The 25,833-nt window shown below is 49.2% G+C and overlaps 1 protein-coding gene across 1 annotated transcript in view; it reads right to left on the bottom strand.

Moving 5' to 3' along the window:
- Positions 1 to 223: 223 nt before the first annotated feature.
- IFT43 (intraflagellar transport 43) overlaps positions 224 to 25,833 on the bottom strand; it is an 87,477-nt gene continuing 61,867 nt past the window's right edge. Inside the window, exons 4-9 of the mRNA XM_081228877.1 lie at positions 22,499 to 22,531; positions 21,803 to 21,849; positions 1,912 to 1,984; positions 1,586 to 1,661; positions 644 to 706; positions 224 to 512 (exon numbers count right to left, since the gene is read on the bottom strand). Of these exons, the coding sequence (XP_081085003.1) occupies positions 390 to 512; positions 644 to 706; positions 1,586 to 1,661; positions 1,912 to 1,984; positions 21,803 to 21,849; positions 22,499 to 22,531 (415 nt within the window). The 3' untranslated portion in view covers positions 224 to 389. The remainder of the gene's footprint in view (positions 513 to 643; positions 707 to 1,585; positions 1,662 to 1,911; positions 1,985 to 21,802; positions 21,850 to 22,498; positions 22,532 to 25,833) is intronic.

Genomic DNA, 25,833 nt, shown 5'->3' with positions numbered 1-25,833 from the left:
TATCCCTGCGTCCAGGTGCTCACAGGTAGATGCTCCGGGGAGCTGCTGTGGCCTCTGTGAACTGAACGGCTTCCAGGAGCACCACCACTTCTCCCCCTGAATCTAGCTTTCCCTCCCAAGCTTCAGCGATGGGGAGAGATGCCCTCCTTCACTCTTGACGAATCTTTCCAAGGGAGTGCTGGAAAGAAACGGAAGAGAGGGCTACAGAAAAAAGCAGTTTCTTACAGTCGAACGATCCAATGCGGTCTACTGAAAATAGATATTTTTATTACAAAATAGTCCACATAAAAATTCTGAGCTGCTTGCAAGCTTCTTTAGTTTTAGGTTTATGGCCTCTGTCTCGAGTCCAAAGCAGAGGTGACCGCATGCAGGGAGAGCGACCCCCGGGCTCAGGTGTGTGAGGGCTGCTGTCCCACGGGGTCCTCCTTGTCCGCCTGCAGCACGTCCCACTCGCTGAGGAGCTCTGAGGACACCTCAGTGTACAGACGGTCCCAGTCCCAGCTGACGTCGTCCTGCCGAGACAGGCATCGCGGGGTGAGCTGGGGGAGGCCGTCCCCTCGGTCATAGCCGGCCTCCCGCCGAGGGCAGCCTCGGAGCCAGCTGTTCCCGGGAATGAGGGTCAGGCACTGCCACCGCTACGTACCTCTCGAATCTCATGCTCCGGAGCCAGGACTTTGGTGAGGAGCTTCAGGTCGATCTCTCCATCCTGTGAATGTGCAGGGGAAAAAAAAGAAAAAAAAAAAGAAAAAAAAGGCTTCCCTGGTGGCGCAGTGGTTGAGAATCTGCCTGCCAATGCAGGGGACACGGGTTCGAGCCCTGGTCTGGGAAGATCCTACATGCCGCGGAGCAACTAGGCCCGTGAGCCACAACTACTGAGCCTGCGCGTCTGGAGCCTGGGCTCCGCAACAAGAGAGGCCGCGATAGTGAGAGGCCCGCGCACCGCGATAAAGAGTGGCCCCCACTTGCTGCAACTAGAGAAAGCCCTCGCACAGAAACGAAGACCCAACAACGCCAAAAAAATAATAAAATAAATAATTAATTAAGACCACATATAAATAAATAAATAAATAAATAAAATCTTTAAAAAAAAAGAAAAAAAAGGCGGGCTGTGCACCTCGGAGGCCTTCAGACAATGACCTCTGGCAAAGAGAGGGGGACCAGGCTGAGTGTGGTAGAACTTCCCAAATCCAGACCTGCAGGAATGCCTTGTGAAAGAGCAAAACTGTGGGTGGACCCCATGGCCACTGAGAACTGAGGGAACACCATGACGTCCTACAGGTTGGGCACTCCTTGGGGGAAGGTCAATACCAGGAGGGCAGGCATGACAGCGGCATATCTACTGATGCCACGGGGGCAGCCAGGGAAGCAGGAAGGAGACTGGCCCTGGGAACACTGGAATATGTTGGGTATGTGTGGGTCCAGGGATGCTGTAATACCCAAGGATGATGTCTCTGGCAAAGGGACTGTTGGCCGGCAGCCTCAGAGACCCACCGAGGAGCGGCTGTAAGGCTTTGGAGAAACTGAGAACTCCCTGTGGATGCTGCCTGGAGAGGCTGCTCCTCTACACAGAAGCTGCCTCACTCACCAAGGTCTGAAAGGCTGCGTACTTCATGAGGTCATTGTCCAGGTCGCGGTAGGTCATCACCCGGTTGACCTGGATGCTGCAGGAAAGACGGAATGTGAGGAGGAGCCACAGGCAGAACCAGTGCCAGGAGTGCTGCTGGGCCACCCACCCAGAGCCTCGTAGGCAGCTGGGAAGGACCAAAATGGGGAGAAAACGTCTAATAAAATAGGAACCCTGGGATGGAGCCCATCCAGACACATCTGGATCTCCCCTGGGGGGCAGCACCACTGGAGATGGCGTGTGGCATGGTCCCTGCCTCCTGCCAACTTCATATTAATTTAACATACCTGGGAGGGGCCGCCATCTGCAAAACAAAGTCTTCCTCCTGTACTTCTTCCAGGTCCGGAATAACAGGAATATCTGCAATGAGAGGAGAAGCCAAAAACGTCAGCAGCACGAATGGGGGATCTTGCCTGCTTCTCCACTGGCTACTTATCACCTTCAACATGCCGGCCACAGTTAGGGCTACAGGCTTTAGGTAGAATGGACACAGTGGTCTCCGGCCTCTAGGACCCCAGTCTAGGGCTGTGGAGCTGAAGTAGAGGTGTGCATGGGAATCAAAGGTAGAACTTCAACAATTCCCGAATCTCAGGCTTTACCCCAGAACCCGTTGCACTAGAATCTCCTAGTGGGGTGGGGCTCAGGCGCCTGTATTTTTCCCTAAGATTTCTTGGGTGATGCTGACATTTGCTCCAGGTTAGAAGCCACTGGCGTAGCTCTCTAAGGAGAAATGTAAAGAAATGAGAAGAAAGTCCCAGACAGCACTTGGGGAAGTGTTTTTATTAGAGGAGAGAAAAGAAAAGAGAAGCTGAATGAACCTGGCGTGGTCAGAGACAGAGGAAGTGGGAAAGCATAGTGTCACGAGGTGGATGTCGCCATGAGTGCACCTCCTTATGACCAAGGTTCACACCTGCATCAGCTCATCCTAGTCTTTGCAATTGTCACAGCCCTGAGCCTGTATCTGAAGGTCACTTTACGCCTAATGATGTGACCTGGCTTCCCAGCAGTGTGGCCAGGATCAGAGTCTCCATTTACCGGGTCTAATATACTAAACAACACTAACTCTAAAGATGACACTTCCCTTGCTGTCTCTTGGAGATTCTCCTCTGAACTCTCCACGAGACAGACATACAAACATAGGAAGAGACATGAGGCCATTCCCTTTGTCAATCTAACAAAGTCATGCAAGTGGAGAAACAGAGAGACAGCACATCACTTAATCGTGGAAACTTGCTTATTATAGCAGAAAAATCGTCCATCTTCTCCTGGGGACAACCTAACACCTTAAAGAAGTACTGCCTTCTCTCAGTGAGTATCACTGACTGGTAGAGGGGCTTTCTTTGTTTTAACCAGTCTGCACAGAGAAAAAAAGAGATGGGGCAGAAAAAAAGGCCAAGCAGGGAGAGACAGTCCTGGAATTCCCAAACCAACTGCAAATATTAAAAGGAGGAAAAATTCCAGAGAGGAGAGAGCAGTGAAGACACCCTTAGTTTTTGCTTCCATGGACTAAATTTAAAAAATTTTTTTTTTTTTTAAGAGACGCAGAATCATTCCAAGAACAGCTGGGAAGACCCCTGCCACTTTCAGGCTATTCATTATTTAGACTTTGCGATGGTTCCCGTCAAGCTAAGCCCGAGTATATAAATGTCAGTTCCCAGCCTGGCATCTTTATTATTGCTTCCAATGGAGGGGTTACACATGCCGCACCTGGAAAGAGAGACAGAAAGCATGCAAGGGAGAGACAGAGACAGAGAAAGTAAGACAGAGAGAAAGAGACAGGCAGAGAAAGAGAGCGATTAAAGGGATGAAAATAAAAAGAAAATGCTGATAGGGAAATAAAGAAGACACATACACCAGCCCCGAAATAATGAATCACATTCAGCAAGTCCTCTATCTAGAAAGACGCTGTTCAGAGCTTAGATTATATCTCTCTACCCTGCTAGAGAATTAGAGATGGAATTCTCTAATTTTCTATTTCTTATGCTAACAGAAATTCAGCTTCCTCGTCCCTGTTCACTCCGAGTGAAGCATACAGTCCATGTGAGGGCTGCTGATGGCACCGTCCCTGAGTCCAGGGCGAGAGGGCTCCTAGGCTGGCAGGACTGCACGGGCCCTGCAGTGGGGCAGGGCGGAAGCTGGCCGTGCCATGCGCCATCAGCAGTGTGACAGGTCCGGCGTGAGGCAGTTAGTTGCTCCTGGCTCTCCTCCGTGTGAGGCCCAGCCTGAGATGAATATTCAGAAGTTGGTAAGAAAATGCTCCCTGCTGTGCTTAGGGCTCAGGACGGGGTCTTCCCCAAGTCCCCTCTTGCTCTGCAATGTCAGCATTTGGGTCCTGTCAACTCTGCCCAGCTTCTCCCAGCTCTGAGGAGCTGCACTCCTGCTCACTGTCCACTCTGAGTCCCCGTGGGCTTCCCTGTTTGTCCCCGCCCCCCTCCTCCAAATGCGCACGAAGGAGCGTGGGGCTGGCCCATCTGTGACAGAGCAGAGGTCAGCTCGGGCCTTGGCAAAGGGGCCGCTCAGAGCGGCATTGGCGGGGCTGGCCACACAGTGGGACTTCTCTCTAATTGGAAGCCTGGTGTCCAACAGAAACCGGTGAACTGCCTGAGCGGGACCAAGCCAGCGATGACAGCCAGGCCAAGGCAGGCTGGAGCGATGCGGTGCAGTGACAGCTTGAGCCATCGTCGCAGAGCCTGGCCATCCAACTGCCGGCCCCAGTGGAACAGGTGGCCGTGGAGCAGGTTTTGGGCAAACTTCAAAGAACTTCCTAATTTTACAGTTTCTGATTTACAGTCACAGACAAGTGCTTGCTTATGGGTATATAACATGTTCCCGGGAGTTTCTGTCCCCTTTCTCTCTTCCCTTCCCCCCACCCCTCTCTCTCATACACACACACATAGGATGACCCAACCTAGAAAAAGAAAACGGGCTTGAGAAATCAATCCGCTTCTTCACAAAATTACCTGCATGGAATGATCCGGCCCTGCCTGCAATCAGTGACGGCTACTTGACCTGCAAGCCTGAACCAGTGACCTGGTGTCTGATTCAGGGTGTCAAGCTTGACATTCAAAAGCACACAATTTTTTAAAAATTATTATTATTATTATTTTTTTTTGCGGTACGCGGGCCTCTCACTGTTGTGGCCTCTCCCGTTGTGGAGCACAGGCTCCGGACGCACGGGCTCAGCAGCCATGGCTCATGGGCCCAGCCGCTCCGCGGCATGTGGGATCTTCCTGGACCGAGGCACGAACCCGTGTCCCCTGCATCGGCAGGCGGACTCTCAACCACTGTGCCACCAGGGAAGCCCCAACTTTTCTTTTTTTTTACATTATTTTTTGGCTGTGCCATGCGGCATGCGGGATTTTAGTTCCCCGACCAGGGATTGAACCCATGCCCCCTGCAGTGGAAGCATGGAGTCTTAACCACTGGACCTCCAGGGAAGTCCTGCGACTTACTTTTATCTGTCCTTTTCAATGTACACGTGCATCTTATTCTTTTAAATGACCATCTAGTTTTCTATTGAATGGATGCTGCATAATGCCCTTAATTCAGTCCAGAGAAGATCTAGTTCAGGATTTTGGGGGAGTGGAGTGTCGAGTTAGGGAAGGTCTCTGAACTGGGACAGGGCCGCTGAAGGATAAACAGGACTAAGCCAGGCAGGGGACAACGTGCACAAAGGCGCTAGGAGGTGAGGAGGAACTCACTAGAAGGATGGCGTGGCTGGAGTGCAGGGCCCAGGAGAGCAGCTCGGGGTGGAGCAGGAGAGAGGGCGTCAGGTGCCAGGTGAGGAAGGACCTGCATCAACCGGCCAGGTGACGCCTGCGTGCCTGCTATAGGCAAGGCCTCTTTGGAGGCATATTAGGGGCAAACCAAGATGGCCTCAGCATGGAAAAGTTGCAAAGGGAGGGTCTATACATTTAAAAAATGATGATAAATGAGCAGAATAAGGAAAATGCACATCCCTTCCTTTGTGAATCATCTTGGAACCCAACAGGCAGAATTCAGAGCTTCCTACTCTACCTTTCCACAATGCTTTATATTCAAGGACACAGGATGGACCTGATTACTTTGCTGTAGGTAGAGCAAGTGAAATTTGCCCTCGGCCTGCCTCCTAGATGCTGAACTAGTGGAGGGTGAAGACCACATCCCAGTCACTTCTGCATTCCCAAAGATGGGCAAACTAAAGGACAACTGAACAGAACTGGATCAATAAATGCCCCTCAAATCTGCAAGTCACACACATGGACGGGCCATGTCTATCTTCTCTATATCATTCTAGTTATAGTATAAGTGTTACTGAGTCCCAAAGTTGCCTAGGCAGGATTCATTTCACAAGAACAACCAAGAGCAATCCTTAGATACATCCTGGATTTGATGACATCACAGCAAAGGCTTTGCCTCACTTGAGAGCTGCAAGGCCTCCTGGGAAGGGCCTGTGCATATACAAGAAACAATGGAGGACTGGGGACAAAGTTACAGAGGAAGAGTCATCCAAATTGGGTCCATATGGACTGCTGGGCTTCCATCCTGAGGCTGGGTCACACTGCTCTTCACCCTGGGCTTCCTCTTGATCTCTAGCGTGCCCCACTCCGTCATGCCACCTTCTGGGAGCCCCCAGTAAAGGCTTGTTAATGAACAGCAACAGCAGTAAGAGCCAATTCCAAAGAGAGAGGTTGCCAAATGGAAAACTCATCAAGATACCAGCATACTAGCCTGCCAACAGATCTACCAACAAACCAACTACCAGATGAAACCACAGACATAAATGAGGGGTGCTTAAATAAGTAATAGAAATAAATAACAGAAACGTGGGAACACCAGTAGGATCAATTACAACTGGTTTCAAAGATGCGAGAAACTGCCACTTGCCCTGAAATACACACATTGCAGGTAATACCATCACACCCGCACACTAAAATGCTAAGTACCCAGGGAAGTCCCAGAGGGATCTTTTTCTGCCCCTATGGCTTGACAGCAAGAAGCCTGCCTGCCTCCTGCAAAGACCCTGGCCCCAGATCTCTGCAACGTATCTTATGATAGCCTGCCTTCACATCTAGCTGTTGTTGGCTTGTTTTGGTACAAGAACAGAAAGTGATTTCTTAGATCAGGCTCCGCTTGCAATGAGTACACCCTGAGCATTACTCAGGCTCTTTCCCTGGCGCATAAATCTTCCTGCAGAGGAAGGAGAGAATGAAGGAGGCACCCTGATCCGGCCCTCGGTCCCATCCAGGCAAAGATGGCTCAGGCAGGGAAGCCCTCCTCTCTGTGTCCGTTTAGGTTCTACTCTTTGCTGATTTTCTTGGTTGGGGATCTCTGAATGGAATTTTCTGGTCGTGGCCAGAAGGGTTTCTAGAGAGCTACATAAAGTCTCTTCTAACTCCAGCACTTTCTGGCCTTGACGCCTTAGTAAATGATACCAGGGGCTGGCCCACCTTGTCAGGTTCCTCCGGGTGATGAATGATGACATCTGCCCCTCTCGCTTCACCCACTAACTGTGCCGCCCACGGCAGAGGCCCCATGCGGTCCCACACCACCTCTTCCCAGAGCTGCTCCCCCGCCCAGTGCCCTGGCCACAACAGAGTGCTCGTGGGCTGCTGAGGGTTCACGTCCACCCTGCATAATTCACAGCCACATTCAATAACCCATCTGAAAGGGGCCTGGACACGCCGTGGAGGGACGCTCCAAGAAGAGCAGTCCAGACAACCCCCAATGTTGCGCTCAAAGTCAACAGACTCTCAGCAGAGCTCGTGAGCGAAAGGAAAGAACGCCCACATTTCCAGGAGATGGCAACTTTACACCCGAGATCATTATAATTTTTCTCTGCAGCTGCAAAACTTTGTTTTACTGAATGCTGTTACCTTCTGCATCACGTATGGGGAATTTTAAACAGGCAAATGGAAGAAGGTCTGATTGAAGATGAAGTTAAATGAAAGAAATTGGTCTCATTTAGCACATGACAGGATTCATCTGTGTTCCCAAGTCCACTGAGGTGGCATCATGGGCGTTTCATATTCATGAGCTGCTGCGACACTGTGTCCCCTCATTTACAAAGAGCCGCGTTCAGCAAATTCTGTCCCTGTGGACACTCCATGCATTTCATGGTCTTGTCAGAGAGACATCAAACACTCCAGTAACCAAATACCAGAAAATGGCTTTAATTAGTGGATCTCAATCGTATAAATAATTTTTTTTTCTAAGTGAAAAAATGGAGAATTTTTTTAAAGGGCGAAGAAAAGGGGAAAGGGGTAGGCAACAGGCTTCCAACACCCGAAGGAACAAGGGAAAGGGACAGTCTCAGAGGAGCTCCTGGGCCCCTGCACTCCCCGGACGGACTGGGTTTCTGGGGCAAAAATGCGTCTGCAGGTCCCTGGCGGGTCTGCTTTATGAGGACCGATCCCCGGTGATTTCACCTGATCCGGCCGGGTCACTGGGAGGGGAGGAGAGAGGCAGCCATGGGAGAAGAGTCTGAAAACTGTGATGCTGCTGGCCAGAAGGTCCACTGCAGGGACTGAGAAAACAGGACTGATCACGAGCAAAAGGTGCCCAAGCAGGTCCCTGAGGAAGTGAATGACAGGGGCAGGAAGATGTCCGTCCTGAGGCGCTGGCTTGGGTGGGGGGCGGTTTATCTATGTCCCGTACGTTGAGATGTCTCCATGCTCCTGCCAAACCCACCCCCTCCTCCTGCTGCTGGGGGAAGAGATCCCCGACCTCAGGAAGAACATCGAAAGAGCCGGTTGCTCCTCCCAGCCGCCCACGCCGTGGCCACTCTCCTGGCTGACAACGGGCTGGACGGGAGGGCTTGGACTGAGTCCATTTCTGAGACAAGCCGGGTCTCAGGGGGTGTGGTGCTGGCTGGGTGGTGGGCAGACAGGAGGCTGTGCTGAGTGGTGACTCAGCTCGCGGTCTACTGTGGGTGTGCAGGCCCAGCCTCAGCATATTACCCACAGAGGGGTGGTGGCACCCTCCGGAAGGAGCACGAATGCAATACCCTAGAATGCGATTTGCCCCATCACCTCACGCAGTCCACCAGGGTCTGTGGAAGAGTCAGTATTGACCGTGCAAAGGGTCGTCAGCCAGGACTGACCCTTCGGAGCAATTCAAAGGCAGTGCTCATGGGAGACAAGCACAGCCCAACAAGGGTTCTCCATAGGGAAGGACCCTGTTCAGCCCAGGAGCCTGACACTGGGAGGACCCTGGTGTCACGCACTGGAGTGGCCTCTAGGGAACATCGCACAGTGGCTACCAACAGTTGAAGGAAACGAAGAACAATGAAGAGGGACGCTCTCTGGGAGCTTCGTGGCAGCTCCAGCTTTGATCCGTAGAGATGTGTTAAGGACGAGGTGGGGTGAGCGACTTCAAAGGTGACGAGGAATGAAGTGGCTGGAAGGAATGGAAAGTGAGGAACTCTCCACTCTCTTCAATAAGGCCCAAGATCAGTGATATGGTATTAATGTGACAGAGAGCACCTTCTCAGAGCCGCCAGATATGCCCGGTTTCTGTGTTAGAAACCGGGCATATCTGATTCTATTTCATCCTCTCCGTGTTACGCTGAAAAAAACAAGACAAACTACCCTGCTTTTATTCTAAATCCTTAGGTTTTGTATTTTTTCCTTATATATATTTATTACAAAAATGCTCCTTTGATCAGTGCTAGCCGTGACTCCGCCACACACAGAATGCTTCTGAGCGGTTCCCTCCTCGCAAGGCCACTGCCGGTGACAGCCAGCTGGTTTTGATCACAGCCATTCCCAATCGGATTTTCATAAGATAGATGAGGAGTCTTACTGCTGCTCTCTCTCTTATCAGATGAGAAACAGAGGGGGAGGGGGGGATGGGTCCTGAGGGAACAGCGCAACAATCAAGGGCTGCTGGGTTCTTTCTCTGTCCCTCCGCTGCTGCAATTTTCAAAGGCATTTGCCTCGGGCACTTTTAAATGATGGTGTCTCAATTCTGTAATCATCTTTCAAGAGCTTCCTCTTAAAGGGTCTTTTAGGTAAACCCAGTCCGTCAACCACACTTATGCACTCAGGAATCACATTCCCAGTATGTGTCCCCCCTGCATGTGTGTATATATATAGGCGAGTACACACATGCACACACCAAACATCTGGGCATTTTTAGAAAGCTGGGAGGACCTGAAGCTGGAAAGGAAGACCTACCAGTTGGCCATATCAAGTTCGTCTCTCGCTAGGGTAAGAGGGTCCCCTATCACCGCTCCCCTGGATTTCTGCTATACCTAGGCTTTGTTATCTCGGGTTCTTCTTTAGAAACGAATCCCCATGTGTTGGAAGGAAAGACTTCAACTGAGGTCTAAGTGATGCACTGAGTCCAACCTCAGATGAACAATCACGCCTGTCCCTTCCTGTCTCACCTAAGCACTATCTGACCGTCAGACTTCAAGATGAGTGCGGCATCACGGCCATTTGCTTGGAGAGCACAGTCCCCAGGCCACAACTTGCTGTGGTTTGGGTTACAAAGACTATTTGGAGCAACTCTACAAATCCACCTGTCTTTTTTTTTTTTTGTGGCAGGGAACGCTATGCCTCTTCTCTATACAGCCCCCATCACTTGAAACAGATATCCTAAAGCACTGAGCCTCTCTTTCTAGTCACATAAAAATCTGAGTCTAAGATGTCCCTGGGTAATGGTTCTCATCAATATGGCCTCATCTCCTCTCTGCCCTCATCCACCACTCCTTTCACAGCTGTGCGGAGAAGTACCCATGCCTCTCCCCAGAGCGGACCACGGCTCACCGTCTCATCTAGGACCAACTGATGAAACTAAACAGGATTAGCTTTGTCCTATCCTGATCCTGTCTTCCATATTAAACAGGGACAGAATCCAAGGAGTTACAGAATAAATACACAGATCTCTATAACTATTTCAGGGAGATTTAACTCTTTTACTTTTGTCAGTGCTTAATGTTGGATGATTTATTATTAATCACATTCCTCCAAACAGAATAAATACCCGATCTCTATAACTATTTCAGGGAGATTTAACTCTCTTTTACTTTTGTCAGTGCTTAACGTTGCATGATTTATTATTAATCACATTCCTCCAAACCGACTACAGCACGATGGAATGCTGACAGAGCTTTCTCTGTGTTCCTGGAGGAAGGTTAATACAACCTGCTTCCTTTACGACACGCGTGCATGCGTGGTGCAGGATGTCTGTGTCATGCTCCCCACTCTTCCTCTTCAGACGGGGACATCCCAGTAAGCTGCTCACGTGAACAAAGAAAATGGAGTCCCAGAGAGGTCGCTGTCAACCACATTTCGGGCAGAGATGTTTGCGATGGAAAGCTTGGAAGGCTGGTGTGACCCAGAGATTGTAGGGGCCCACTAGGGGCCTACAGCACTCTGTTCCAGCTCTGCCAGCAGAGCAGGAGGTCTGGTCAACGCTCTGGGCTGTGCTTTGCAGCTGGACCAGGGCAAGGTACGGAACAACTGAGGTGACAAAGCGGAACCACCAAAATGTGCTCCAAGCTTAACTCCATTTTCAGAAGCTCCCCTGACACTCTGCCTCTTCAAGAGGCAAGAAGAGCACAGCCAGACCAGTCTCTACTATGTTTGCTGAGCTAAGTCATTCCATCCCACCAGCTCTTAGATACCTACTCCATGATGGTGTATGCTTGTCCCACGGTAGGGGCATGGGACCCTGAATTATCTCCTGCAAAAAACAAAAGCAAGTCAAAACAACTTTTCTTGCTTCATTAAAGAAACTTCTGGCAAGTCCCCTGTAACTCCTCTGGCATCTCACTCACTCTGGGGCCAAACCCACACTGGGGAGTAAAGAAGTTGCCCTTGGGGCCCCAAGAGTCTACATCTACTAGAGTTCATTTTTCTTTTGCTGCCAGGAATGTGGCCTTAACTGTCTATCAAGGAAGAACTGAACCCAGATTCCTGGTTCACAGAGCTGTACCAGAGGGTGTACCTGATGAGGAGTAGGAAACCTGGGTCCCAGATCTGCCCCTTATTTGCTGACCATGTGCAGTTACTTGTCAACTCTTGTCCCAAGTTTCCTCGTCACCAAAATGAGGTGCCTTCTATCTATCTCTATGACATCCTTATTTCTAGGCTGTCCATTCCCATATACCTAGTGATAAAAAAACCCCCAAAACACCTGACTGTCATATTTGCCTATGGAAGTCTTTCCAAATGTCCCAGCCACAGACATGGCCTACAGGTAAAGCGCACCAAGTCTTTTGTTTAGAGAATCACTGTACAGAAAGTTCATCTTCTATACTAAAATGAACCTGCACAGAGTCCATCTGTGGCCCATGATGGCCTCAGCTCAGTATTGGCACCATGATCCAACACCCCTGGCTGGGGCTCTTTGACGTTCCATACAGTCTTTTGAGTGTCCCAAGTCTCTGCGATGTCAGTTTGTTCCCTCAGCTGTGTCTCAAAGCATTGCGCTGGTGGGAGAGTTCCAGCCATAGCCCGCCACGGCCCAGGGAGTGCCCTGTGGGGTCTCTGTTCTTCCAAACTTCCCATACTCCCCGCTACTCACCCTGCCACCTGCACAAGCCCAGTGACACTCCATCCTCTCCCCCTAAAATAGGCTCTCCTCTCCAGAGGACCCAGCAGAGAATTCATTATCTAAAAGCAATCCCAATGGGTTTGATAGAAAAGAAAGTATAACATGAAGTAGAGGAGTGGTCCAACCTGAAGATTCTGCATCGTGTCACAGAGCCCTAAAGACCTGGTCTCTCTGGCTTTTCTCTGCTCAGCCTGGATGTTGCTGCCAAGACTTCACGGGGAGAGGATCAATGGAGCTGAGGACAGGGGCCAGTGGGTTCATCTGAGAATCAGGAAAGGATAACAAATCTGCAACAGGGCAGTGGGAATACGAATGGAGGCAAGCTTCCTGGATAAGCAGGCTTGAGAAACGAACCTAACACTTTGAGAGCAAAGAGGAAGGTGGTGAGAACAGGTGATCAGGAGTCACAAAGGCCATGTCCCAACTCCAGCTCCATCACTTACTAGCAGTGATGTCCTGGAACAGCTCATGCTGGTTAAAATCTTTAGGAATTTCGCATGCAGGTTGTTAAACATAAACATTATTAAAGATTAAATTATACATCCTTAGGGCTTCCCTGGTGGCGCAGTGGTTGAGAGTCCGCCTGCCGATGCAGGGGACACGGGTTCGTGCCCCGGTCCGGGAAGATCCCACATGCCGCGGAGAGGCTGGGCCCGTGAGCCATGGCCGCTGAGCCTGCGCGTCCGGAGCCTGTGCTCCGCAACGGGAGAGACCACAACAGTGAGAGGCCCGTGTACCGCAAAAAAAAAAAAAAAAAAAGAAGGACTTCTTTTTCAAATTTCATACCCAGTATCCTATAAGCAAAATGAAGCTTAACAAGGCACAGAGAGGGAGGCAAAGGAACTAGGTTTGGGTACTACCTAATAAGTCCGATGTGCTGCAGTAAGCTTAAGGAAGGGAATGCCAACATAACAGGACATTCATGCTAAGCAAGAGAAAAGAATTGAGGTATCAGGGTTCCAATTTATCTGCACTTAAAGAATTCTTTCCACTTTCTCTTTCTCCACATTAAAACTGCTTGGGCCAATAGTGACTGCTGCTTGCAGGAGAACGGATGAAGGATAGGGTGGAAGGATTAAGCAGGCAATGAAAAAGAGCCCAAAAGAGAGTTAGAAAGCCTGGAGACAGAGATGAACGGGGAGAGGGGTGACAGAGCGATATTCCACTCCATATAGCATTTTTCTAATTCCACTGACAGTCTAGCATCTCACATCTCATCCAGCCTCATTGCTTGGCTGTGTTCAGCCACTTTTACCTATTTTCCCTGTTGACATGGATAGAAAATTGAGCAATTACCCTTAAATTTGGACCTCTCAGATCATCCAGATTGCTACACTTGCAGAATTAAGTCCCCAATTGCCCCTGGCTAGAAGTGGCTCAACTCAGCCTGTCCTTTAGGAATTTCACACTTTTGGGTTGGCCATAGGATTTATCACTCCTAAGGTTTTAAGGTATTCGATTCTGTCACACCTGGACCCCAGGATGCAAAGAGCACAGACCTCTCCAGTGGGGAGGCGGCATGCCCCAGAGGCACTGGGAGATGCCAGGAAGAGGGAGTTATAATTCCACCCACAGCCCTGGGTTACACCAAGATGCGATGGTTATAGGCAAGAAAGAGCTTATCCTTTTTTTTAAGCTCCTGTTTTCAGGGACTTTCCACTTTTTTAAAGCCATTATCTGGGGGCTCACAAGTTTTCTTAACTTGACTTTACCTCAGAGATAAACTTTTTGAAAGTTGAGTCCACATCTAATTGTGTTTTTAGAGATGATCTCAATCTGAATACTGTTTACCTTTTTTAAAGACAAAGAATTTCTTTTCTCCCATTTTTGTGCCTCTCCGTGCTCCTTCTGAAGTTTCACTTTCCATCCAGAGTTCACTTTCTGAGAGCTGGATTTTAGAGCCAGAAGAGACCAAACAGGCCTGGAAACACTTCTGGCGTCAGAGAGGTGACAGGACTTTGGGCCTCCTGTCTCCTCTACCAGGGTCCTCCCAACCCCCAGCTTCCACACTCCTTTTGCTGGCAAGCAATTATTTATTTATTTTTGGCCACGCTGCGTGGCATGTGGGATCTCAGTTCCCCGACCAGGGATCAAACCTGCTGCCCCCTGCCTTGGGAGCACGGAGTCTTAACCACTGGACCGCCAGGGAAGTCCCTGCTGGCAACTTCTACTCTTCCTTCAAGTCGAAGTTTGAAAGTCACTTCTTCAGCGTGGCCCTCCCTCAGTCCCCAACCCCAAACAGGTCTCCACGTTATTCTCCCTCGTGGCACTCCAGACTCTTCCCTCAGTGGACTCAATTGCAATTTGTTCTTACTTCTTTAGTGTGTGACTATTTGATTAGTCCCCATATGCCTGACTGGACTGTAAGCTGTATGAGGGCAAGGACTAAGAATGGTTTGTACACCATCATGTCCCCAGTGCCCAGCTCCAAGCATCACACATAGCAGGTATTCAACAAATGGTGGTTAAAGGAATGAGTGAATGAATGACTTGCCCAATGTCGCTTGTAGAGACTGGGTTCACTCCTATTCCAGATCCAACGTTCTTTCTCTAACATACAACCTTCCATGACAGAAGTCTAAAGGCCTAGGGCAAACCAGAAACTTGATTCCAAGAATAGGAATGGATAATTAAGCCACTAAAGGTAAGATACGTTTTGCCATCCTACAATTTTGGGACCCTGAGGTCATTCGGGGGCTCTGGCTGTCCATTATTCTTAGCTATTCTCCAGAACCACGAATCCCAACTTCCCCGAAGCATGGTGTCAGCTCTAGCTGTGAGTGAGTCTACCTAGAATCAGCAAATTAGATGACTGGCAATCTTCAAACTTCATGAAAGGCAGTTTATGTGGGGATGCTGACTATCTGTAGTTGAGAATGGACCCGAATCAGGGCTTAGCTCTGCAGAAGCAGCTTCCCTCCTGGTTATGGTGAATGAACCCCTATTCATCCTCAACGTGGAGTCGCTCCTCATGCCAGGCGACTTATCTTGGAAGGCTGTGCACGTGTTTCTCTGCCTAACCTAATCCTATCCAGCCTTCAGGACCCAGGCAAGTTCTTCCTTCTTCCTGAAGGGCCCTCAGCCTACAGGGACTGCTTCCTCTTTCGACCTCACAGCCCTGAATAACATAAATCACCAATACAGCAACAACTACTTGCTACCTTTGTCACTCAGTACACTGCTGTCTAAGCTATTTAACCCTTGTAACACTTTCCATCTTTCATGTTTTGTCTCCCCAACAAAGTCCTGTGTTCCTCTAGAGGAGAGCCCTCCAAGGTCTTAGGAAGGATTTGCAAATCCCTTCCCAAAGGCCTAATCCGACTTGCAGATGCATCTTGTTCTGTTCATAAAGTGATATTTTAAGATTCTGTCATGTTTTGAAATCTGAATTTGAAAACTTTCAGGTCATGCCATCTCCCCTCCAAGCTCACCCCAGGCCCCACCATTCTTTATAGTTGAACACTTCTGCTGTTTCAAGTATTTATATTACCTGCCTGGCCCCTAAAAACATTTGAGCTCAGCCTGCCTTGGTCTTGCAAACAGTCCCGCTGCCAATACATTCTGGTTAACCAACAGATCCCCAAACCACCCCTACACGGCACTTACTCTTCGCTTCTCATTCAAAAAAACACACCCAATCTCAACAGCTCCTTCCTTCTTCTGTTCTTCTGTTCTCTTCCCTCGGAAGCCTGAGGGGTCAATGGATGGGAGGAAGTGCTTCTCTTCTCTCCCTCGGCTTCCTCCCCAGGGAAGAAGGAGCACCATGTATCAAGAGTGATCCAGGGAGGCTGAATGCTGAGAAATATATCTCGAGAGACATGGCTTCTCAAAGTCTTCTATAAAAGAAGAGGAGAAAAGATGGGCTTCCCTGGTGGCGCAGTGGTTGAGGGTCTGCCTGCCGATGCAGGGGACACGGGTTCGTGTCCTGGTCCCGGAAGATCCCACATGCCGCGGGGCGGCTGGGCCCGTGAGCCATGGACGCTGAGCCTGCACGTCCGGAGCCTGTGCTCCGCAACGGGAGAGGCCACAACAGTGAGAGGCCCATGTACCGCAAAAAAAAAAAAAAAAAAAAAAAAAGGAGGAAAGAAGAGCGGGCATTTCTCACTAGGTCAGAGAATCCTGGAGGGCAGGGGCTGTCTCACTCATCACCATCGGCATGGGAGCAGCACTAGCCACAGGAGGCGCTGCATGAAGACCCCCTGGCTCTCCTCAGTGGAAGCTCACCTCCAAGGCGCTGGGAGGAGGCCGTGGACCATGGCTCCTCATCTCTGTTCCTGGAGATTCACCTTCTCCTCTGAGATGACTCGTCAGTCGCCCACCCCCACCACCAGAAGATGAGCAGTCCCTCCCCAGATGAGAATACTCCTCACTGCTGACCTCAAGGGACCTGGATATGATTTTATTAAGGGAACCAGTAGGTTCCCTCACAGGTGCCCAGAGATCTGTTTAATGTCATTGCTGAATGAGCATCCATGGATGGTTCAGGGCAATCATTTCGTGGAGTCTCGACACCCACTGGTTATTCTAAGTTCAAAGGAGCAGCTTTAACTAGCCAACCAAGTCATTCCCTGAGCAAAGGTAATTCTAGAAACTAGTTATATGTAACATATGATTCCTATTGCATAATGGATTCTAAACATTCACATACAGTGAAATGGACTAAGTCGAGTGTGAAGTGGAACATATGAACTGATTTTCCACTACAGGACTCAGGCATAACTGCATGGAAAACAGATTTATGCCAGGGAAGAGGCATACTTCCTAGAAGGTAACATCAAGTGCGCTCTGACAAGAAAGGGTTTTATGTGTCAAACCTCTGGAGCCAAAATAAAGGCCAATTCACAAATTTCACATTCCAAGTTTGTGAAGGGGAAAAGAATAGTAGGGGTATTCTCTGAAAACAGTATCTTTCTTCTCCCCTTCCTTAAGGAAATTGTATTAAGCATCCCGTCAGTAATGCCAGCACTCTATCTTACACACCTGGGAACTGACACTGACACAACCAACCTGTGCAAGGAGATGCCATCACAGCGGAGGGTCGTAGCATTTGTTGCAGCTCAGAGGCCAAGAGCAAGGACTCTGGAGCCAAGACATGCATTCAAGGCCTGGTGCTGAGCTATGCTGCGTTAGTAATATAGTGGTGAGCACAGCTGACTTTCAAATCCTGATGTTGCCATTTACTAGCTGTGTGACTTTTGGCAAGGTTACCTTTCTTTGCCTTAGTCTGCTCATCTTTAAAATGGGGATAATGAACAACTGAAATGTCCTTTAGCAGGTGACTAGATAACCAAAATGTGCTATGTCCATATATTATCAATAAAAATGAACAGGGTAATGATACATGCAACCAGCTGGATGCATCTCAAAATCATTCCAGTGAGTGGAAAAAGCCAAACACAGAAGCATACATACATATGACTCAATGTATATAAAATTCTAGAAACTACACACCACTCTATCTTGACCAAAAAAACAGATCATAGTTGCCTGGAGACAGGGGCAGAGGAAGGGTGGACTGGAAAGTGGCATGAGAAACGTCTGGGGGTGATGGAAATGTTTTGTATATTGATGGTGGTGGAGATTTAACTGGGTATATACATGTATAAAAATTCACACTGTGTACGTTGAATGGATGCAGCCTACTGTATGCAAATTAGAACTCAATAAAACTGCTTTAAAGGAACTTTCCCATAGATTTGTTTTGTGAATTAAATGAGAAAAGAAAAGTACTACACAACGTGGTAAATGTTTAGTAATACTGGTGATGGCAGTGATGCTGGTGGACACCACGGTATGAGAGCAGAGTGTTTATTCCCTTGAGAGTCAGAAGATCAGAGCTTCCCTTTGAGTCCTGAGATTCTGTATAATAATCTGTAAACCTCAATCTCTTAACACGTCAAATGGCAGGTTTGGACAAGGTGGCCTACAGAGTTGCTTAAAACTGCAACAATTTGGGACTTCCCTGGTGGCGCAGTGGTTAAGAATCCTCCTGCCAATGCAAGGGACACGGGTTTGATCCCTGGTCTGGGAAGATCCCACATGCTGCAGAGCAACTAAGCCCGTGCGCCACAACTACGGAGCCTGTGCTCTAGAGCCTGCAAGCCACAACTACTGAGCACACGTGCTGCAACAACTGAAGCCCGCACACCTAAAGCCCGTGCCCCACAACAAGAGAAGCCACTGCAATGAGAAGCCGGCGCACCGCAACGAAGAGCAGCCGCTGCTCGCCACAACTAGAGAAAGCCCGTGCGTAGCAATGAAGACCCAACACAGCCAAAAACAAACAAATAAATAAATAAATTTACAAAAAAAACCCTGCAACAATTTGATTCTAACATGATGATGTCACAATGGCAGCCAGCGCAACCTTCTAATAATGCAACTGTGATGTGTGAAAACTGCAGTATTCAGAGGGTTTTGCTGTAATATTTAACAGGTACTCCTTGAAATGGAGCATGTTCACACATTGAAAAAAAATGGAGAAGGTGGGATTTCAGAAGTCCTTTGAGGGGAGCTGGAAAGAGGTCCAAGGTGGGGTGGGGAGAGGTGTGGAGAAGGGTCCCATTTGAATAAACTTTCTGTAGACCATGAATTGAATGAGCACCTCAGATTCATCAGCATCACAATTTCCAAGCACACTGCGCCTTAACCACCAAACAGCTCTGTTCATGTCTGGCAGGGACCTGCCTCCTTGAGTCCAGGGAACATCCTCCTGGCCCTGCTGCCCTAAGCAACCAGTGGCTGAAGCAACAGAGCGTTTGTGAGGACAGGCCAACCCAAAGGGTGGCAGTAGCCACCAATCACTGAGCATCACAGCTGCCAGTGCAGCACTGGCAGAGGACATCCTAGGAACACGTCTGGGAAAGCAGACTCTGGGAAAGGAAGTGCAGGATACCTTGTTGAACAGGGCCACTGGGAATTATTAGTGGGTGGAGAAGTTTGGCAGCTGAGAGGAATTTAGTGAGCAGAGCTAAGGAGGAATATCTGGCAAAAAGAAATGAACTTGTCAATAAGAGACAATGGAAAAGCGAAGTGCTGAAGAATGAGGGGAGCAGCGGGCCCAGGAGCTCTTACTAACTCCTGGAGTGCAGGCTGAATTCCTGACCGCCAGAGACTCCCTTTCTACCTTCAAACCCCTTTGGAAGGAGGTGAGGCGGAAGTACTCTTGCACACAACTCCCCCTCGTCTTCAATCCTGGCTTTGGAGGCACTACAGCAGGGTTGTCAAATTTCAATGTGCGAAATATTTATCCAGGGAGCTTACTTAAATTAATGCAGATCCCTGGGCCCCAACTCCAGCTTCTGTTTTGTGGGTGGCCTGGGAATCTGTATTTTAACCACCATCCCAGAATATTTCACGATTGTCCTATATGACCCTTGCCCTAATCCTGTGAGGTAGCTAAGACACAGAGAATCATCCACATTCTACAGATTTAATTCTCTCCTCCACTTTGTAGTTGCAAGCAAAAGTTATTTAATAGACAGCTTTGGGACTCCACTTCTAGTCATGAGAGAATAACTGTTACCGGACTTGCCTTCCTGCTATAAACAATTAGAAAACTGGAAAAAATACAAGATACAACTGTTTTCACACAGTGGACAAGAGGTAGCACAGAACTGTGATCCCCAAGGGAAGGGAAACAAATGAAGTGGGCCCTGCAGTCACCCTGGCTTCTGCCCAGAGATGCCTCCTGGACACTGGCACAGGGGTGGGGAACCCCAGGTGGAGCATGGGGAAGGAGGTCTGGCTGAGCTGAGGAGACAGAGGTCAAAGTTTAGGGGGCTAAGGCGGCTGGAATTTGAGAAGCCACCTAAGTGTCCATCAGTAGATGAATGGATAAGAAAGATACGGTATATATATACAGTGGAATATTACTCAGCCATTAAAAAAGGAAATCTTGCCATCTGCAAAAACATGGATGGACCCAGAGGGTATTATGCTAAGTGAAATAAGTCAGACAGAGGAAGACAAATACCGTATGATCTCACTTATGTGCGGAATCTAAACACCAAAACAAACACAAAACAAAAACTGACTCACAGGTACAGAGAATAAACAGGTGGTTGCCAGAGCAGGGGTGGGTGAGGTGAAATAGGGGAAGAGGATTAAGAGGTACAAACTTCCAGTTATAAAATAAATAAGCCACAGGGAAGTAATATACAGACAGCATAAGGAATATGGTCAATAAAACTGTAATAACTTGTATGCGGACAGATAGATTTATCATGAAGATCATTTCAGTAATGTATGCAAATGTCAAATCAGTACATAGTACACCTGATCCAGCATAATATTGAACATCAACTATATTTCAATTTAAAAAAAAGAAAAGAAGCAATGACTACAATTATCTGTATCTGATGAAAACCATAAATGCACAAACTCAAGAAGTTCAAGTAGGATAAACACAAAGTAAACCACAACAAGGCACATCATAACCAAATTGCTGAAAATAACAAATAAGGGGAAATAAGTCTTAAAAGCAGGAGAAAAAGACATACTGCATACAGGGGAACAAACATAGGGAGGACCACTGACCTCTCGTCAGACACAATGCAAGCTAGAGGACAATGAACTAAGTATCTAAAATGCTAAAAGGAAAAACAGAGTTGCCAGCCCAGACTTTTATATCTGGTGAAAAGTAAAGACATTTTCAGACAAACAAGGCTGAGACAATTTGTTACCAGAGGACCTGCTCTACAAAAAAAGATGTTAAATGAAGCGTTTCAGGCACAAGGAAAATGATACAAGATGGAAACTGAATTCTGCACAAAGGAATAGTGTGGAAATGGTAAATATGTGGGTTAAAAAAGAGGCTTTGATCATTTAGGTCTTAAAGATAACCTCCACTCTAGTAGATTTCTTGTAAAAAGTACACACAAACTTTACCTTTTCTCTTGAGCTCTGAACACAGGTTTCGGCTGTGACATGGCTGCTGGACATGTAAGTGCTGTTTCTCCCTCATTTACAATGTCAGCCTTTAACTGGCTACTGTGTGTCGTGTATGAGAGATGCAAAGATAAATAAGACATGGTGCCCACTATCAAGGAGCTTAGAGCCTGGTTGGAAGAACAATCAAGCCAATAAAGAATTAAAGTGTGATAGTCACTTAGCTCTGTGACCATGGGCAACTTAACCTCTCTGTACTTTAGTTTCCTCAACTATAAAATGGGGATAATAATAGTACTGCCTCATAGGGTTCTTGTGAAATGAAACGCTTTAACATCTATAAAGTGGTGGGACAGTGCCTGAGATATAATAAACACCTGGTAAGTATTAGCTATTATTGCCGTGGTGGTGTGTTACAACGGAAGTTTGCCCAGGAGGTTGCCGGCGCAGAGAAAGAACATCAGACTCAGAGAAAGGGTGGGATGGAAGGGAAGGCATTTCAGAGCAGGTGATGCTTCCAGCTGAGTTCTGAAGGACAAAGAGGATTAGTGGATAAAGAAGAAGGTGGGGTATTCTAGGCAGGGACAGTAGCACTTAGCAAGGCACAGAGATGCAAAACAAAAGGCTAGGATGAGGCCACAGGGGATGTTTCCAGTAAGCCTGCAGCAAATGGCGCCTTAACTGTAGCTCATGAAATGCTCTGGGATGTGTCTGGAAGCCCTTCTGACTTCCCCAAGGACATCTTACCTCCTCCATCATCTGATCCATCCAGGCTCTGCTGTCTGAGGCGGTGACTGCCCCCAAAAAGAAGGAAAGGAAAGCAGAAAGTGAAAACGCTATATTGTTATTGTTTCCATTCTTTCTCCTAGATGAAAATGCTTCTGGACCCACTCCTCTCCACCAACTTGGTCAGACTTGATTTGGCAGCTGGTCTGCCATGTATGGCCACACAGGCCATGTGGTGCTCCATCCCACAGGCAGCATCACACCGACCGTGATAGGATGCTCCACCCACCCCGCAGGTATGAGACCCATGGCCCTACCTTCACATTCCATCTTTACCTAGAAACCTTCCTTCTTTCTTTTTGATTTAAGTCTTAGGAGAAGGCTAGGTTTAGAAGGCTGGAGTTGCTTCTGCCCATCTGCATCAATAAAGCAGAACCCATGGGTCAGTACTCTTGATACCTGAACATATACTTCTAAAAACCACGCAGTGGGAGATATGACATGGGCATCAGTGCCAGAGTCCAGCCCTTCAGCTGAGGAAGCAGCATTAACCGAACCCTTGACTAGTGTTCCTAACTCCAGCCCCAGCCCATGGCCAGCTTCCTGCTGTCTGTCTTTGAATGCTGTGTTTAATAAAGGCTGAACAGATGAGGACCACCCAGACTGCACTGTTGACTATGGTCACCACAGGATGTTGAAAGAATACTGGAAACATACTCTTCTATTTCTTCAGAAGCCCTCCTTCCTGACCTGAAAAAAAGAGAGACAAGGTTTATGAGAACACTGTAGTCTCCTGCACTGACATGGCATGCTGGAGGGGGGTTTCAAAAGTGGGAGCAAATTAGCATAACCCAAGTGCTGGATTCCTCTTTATAGACCAAGGCCCACAACCAATGTAAGAAAATTACAGTAATGCCTTCCTATGGCCTTATTTCAGCACGACTCCAAATTAAATTGTTGAGCTTAAGTGCAAGTTGAGTGAGAAGCTCAAAACTACAAAGGGTATAGATGACATGGTGCCTTCCTTTCAACAGTTAACTGACCAATTTACAGAGTACTTTCTTAGGACTGAGGCCTTGGGTCTTATTTGAAGCTGCTGTGCTAACATGTGTACCTTCCCGTGAGCAAAAGGGGACGAACTAGCCGCTCAGTTCAGGCCTGACTTTCTGTCTCCTCCACGTGAAGGACTGGAAGGCCCTGTGAGTGATGGTGGGGCAAGTAAGACATTCCACGAGCAGGAGGTCTGTCTGCACACAGACGCTATGTGAGGCCCTGGTTCCCCAACCTGAACGTGTGTAAGAACCACCTGGGAAGCTTGTCAGACGTGGAGATTGCTGCACCCAGCAACGAGAGATTTCTGGATCAGCTGGTCTTGGGGGGGAGCCCAGGAATATGCATCTTAAACAAATTCCCAGTAATTCTAATCCAAGAGGGCCACTACCGATACTCTGAGAAACACTGATCTTAAGTCTTCTAAATGAGATCGGCTAAACGCTGAAGATTTTTAAAGTTGGGTGTGGGTTACACGGAGATAACTTTCCCGTATGTGTGAAAATTTCTATGATAACGGAGTATTTGTTTTCTATGAATTCTTTTAAGTCAGAAATCAATCACCGTGATGATCGAGGGCAAAGGGTGGTGGCAGCGTCATGATGGCTGGCAGGAGGCCGAGAAGGCCTCCCAGTAAGAGCTGCATGGGGGCCAACCAGCACTTTCCGCAAAAGGCAAATAATCTCCAAAGAGTAGAATCATAAACCTAAGTCTAAATAGACTACTTCCCATGAAAGTTAGACTATAACTGTGCTGTTAAGAAAGAGAGAGACAGAGTAAAAGAAGGGAAGGAGGGAGGGAGGGAAGGAAGGAAGGAGGGAAGGAAGGAGGGAGGGAAGGAAGGAGGGAAGGAGGGAGGGAAAGAGGGAAGGAGGGAGGGAAGGTGGGAAGGAGGGAAGGAGGGAGGGAAGGAGGGAGGGAAGGAAGGAGGGAAGGAAGGAGGGAAGGAGGGAGGGAAGGAGGGAAGGAAGGTGGGAAGGTGGGAAGGAGGGAAGGAGGGAAGGAGGGAAGGAGGGAGGGAAGGAAGGAGGGAAGGAAGGAGGGAAGGAAGGTGGGAAGGAGGGAAGGAGGGAGGGAAGGAGGGAGGGAAGGAAGGAGGGAAGGAAGGTGGGAAGGTGGGAAGGAGGGAAGGAGGGAAGGAGGGAAGGAGGGAGGGAAGGAGGGAGGGAAGGAAGGAGGGAAGGAGGGAGGGAAGGAGGGAGGGAAGGTGGGAAGGTGGGAAGGAGGGAAGGAGGGAAGGAGGGAGGGAAGGAAGGAGGGAAGGAAGGTGGGAAGGTGGGAAGGAGGGAAGGAGGGAAGGAGGGAGGGAAGGAGGGAGGAAAGGAAGGAGGGAAGGTGGGAAGGAGGGAAGGAGGGAAGGAGGGAAGGAGGGAGGGAAGGAGGGAAGGAAGGTGGGAAGGAGGGAAGGAGGGAAGGACGGAAGGAGGGAAGGAGGGAGGGAAGGAGGGAGGGAAGGAAGGAGGGAAGGAAGGTGGGAAGGTGGGAAGGAGGGAAGGAGGGAAGGAAGGAGGGAAGGAGGGAGGGAAGGAGGGAGGGAAGGAAGGAGGGAAGGAGGGAGGGAAGGAAGGAGGGAAGGAGGGAGGGAAGGAGGGAAGGTGGGAAGGAGGGAAGGAGGGAAGGAGGGAGGGAAGGAGGGAGGGAAGGAAGGAGGGAAGGAGGGAGGGAAGGAGGGAAGGAAGGTGGGAAGGTGGGAAGGAGGGAAGGAGGGAAGGAGGGAGGGAAGGAGGGAGGGAAGGAAGGAGGGAAGGAGGGAGAGAAGGAGGGAAGGAGGGAGGGGGAAGGAAGGGAGGGAGGAGGGAAGGAAGGAAGGAAGGCGGGAAGGAGGGAGGGAAGGAGGGAAGAAAGGATTAATTTTGGCTGAAGTCAGGGAGGGGGAAGTGAATAGGTAGGTAAAGTTGGAAGAACAGCATGGAACAACTCTGAGGGGACCTCCTAGGCTGCAGCTTTCGACTCTTAAAGGGCCAACTGAAGAGACGGAGCAACTAGGGGTAGGGGGGCGAGTGGGACTTCAGGGCAGCAGGTGGGGCACAAAGGTAAACTGCGTCGGGTACCCAGGGCATCCCCACGGTGATGATGGCAGATGACCCAGGTTTATGACCTGTTCTAAGTCAAAGTCAAAGGAATCCTGAACGCAGCACCCGCCCCGGCCCCCGCCGCCAGCACGGCTGCCTTCTGTCTGTGTGGAGGGGAGGTTCTGCTCCCGGCTTGAGTTCCCAGGGACCACTGCCTCCAACTGTCCTGGTGAGGCTGAACTCCGGACCCACTGTCCGAATGAGCCAGTCCTATGTCACTAGCGGCAGAAGAGCTTGGATGGAAACGGGGGTCACAGAAGAATAACGGGATTCAAGAGGCTGGGCAGCCTAGGCCGGCGCCTTCCTGTTGTACAGAAGGGGCAGCTCCCTCTCTGACCACCCTCCAGAGTTAGGACAGAATCTCTCCTTCCTAAGCCACGTGCCGGGGCAAAAGGAGCGGTGATTCTGTCTGAAGGAAACCATCATGACAACACGACTCTACCGGGGGAAGGCTGATTAATTGCCATTTATCCACTCGTCATCCGAACAGGGGCTGAGGTCCATCTTCAGCATAATTGCCGCTGAGCCCACAGCCTGCTTCCTGTCACCCCAGGGGGGCCCAGGATCCTCCCGTAGCAGGGAAGGAGCAAGAACAAGAGACAGCCCTCAAGGATGGACGGCACGGATGCCCCACGGGACGTTCTGTCTGTCTGTCTGTCCGTCTGTCTCTCAATCTCTCTGCTAGAAAGAGCAGGTTCTGGGAGAGCCTTCTGCTTGGGAGATGGAAAGCCTAGTGGGAACTTGAGCGGGGCCCTGGAGAAACATCAGGAAACACTGCCTTTGAAACAGTTGGCCACTTCTGGGCTGTCCCTAGCTTGCAGATAAGTTTGGGCTGCACCACACCGCTGCTTATTTTGGTTTGGTTTAATTTTTTTCTGTTTTATCATTAATTTGTTGTCCAGGTTGGGAGATTTTGTACAAAAAAAGTCC

This window comes from Mesoplodon bidens (genome assembly GCF_964165515.1).
Source record: "Mesoplodon bidens genome assembly, chromosome: 3".
In the NCBI taxonomy this organism is placed as follows: domain Eukaryota; kingdom Metazoa; phylum Chordata; class Mammalia; order Artiodactyla; family Ziphiidae; genus Mesoplodon; species Mesoplodon bidens.
The sequence above is the reverse complement of the archived record's forward strand: the minus strand, read 5'-3'. Positions and strand labels throughout refer to the sequence as shown.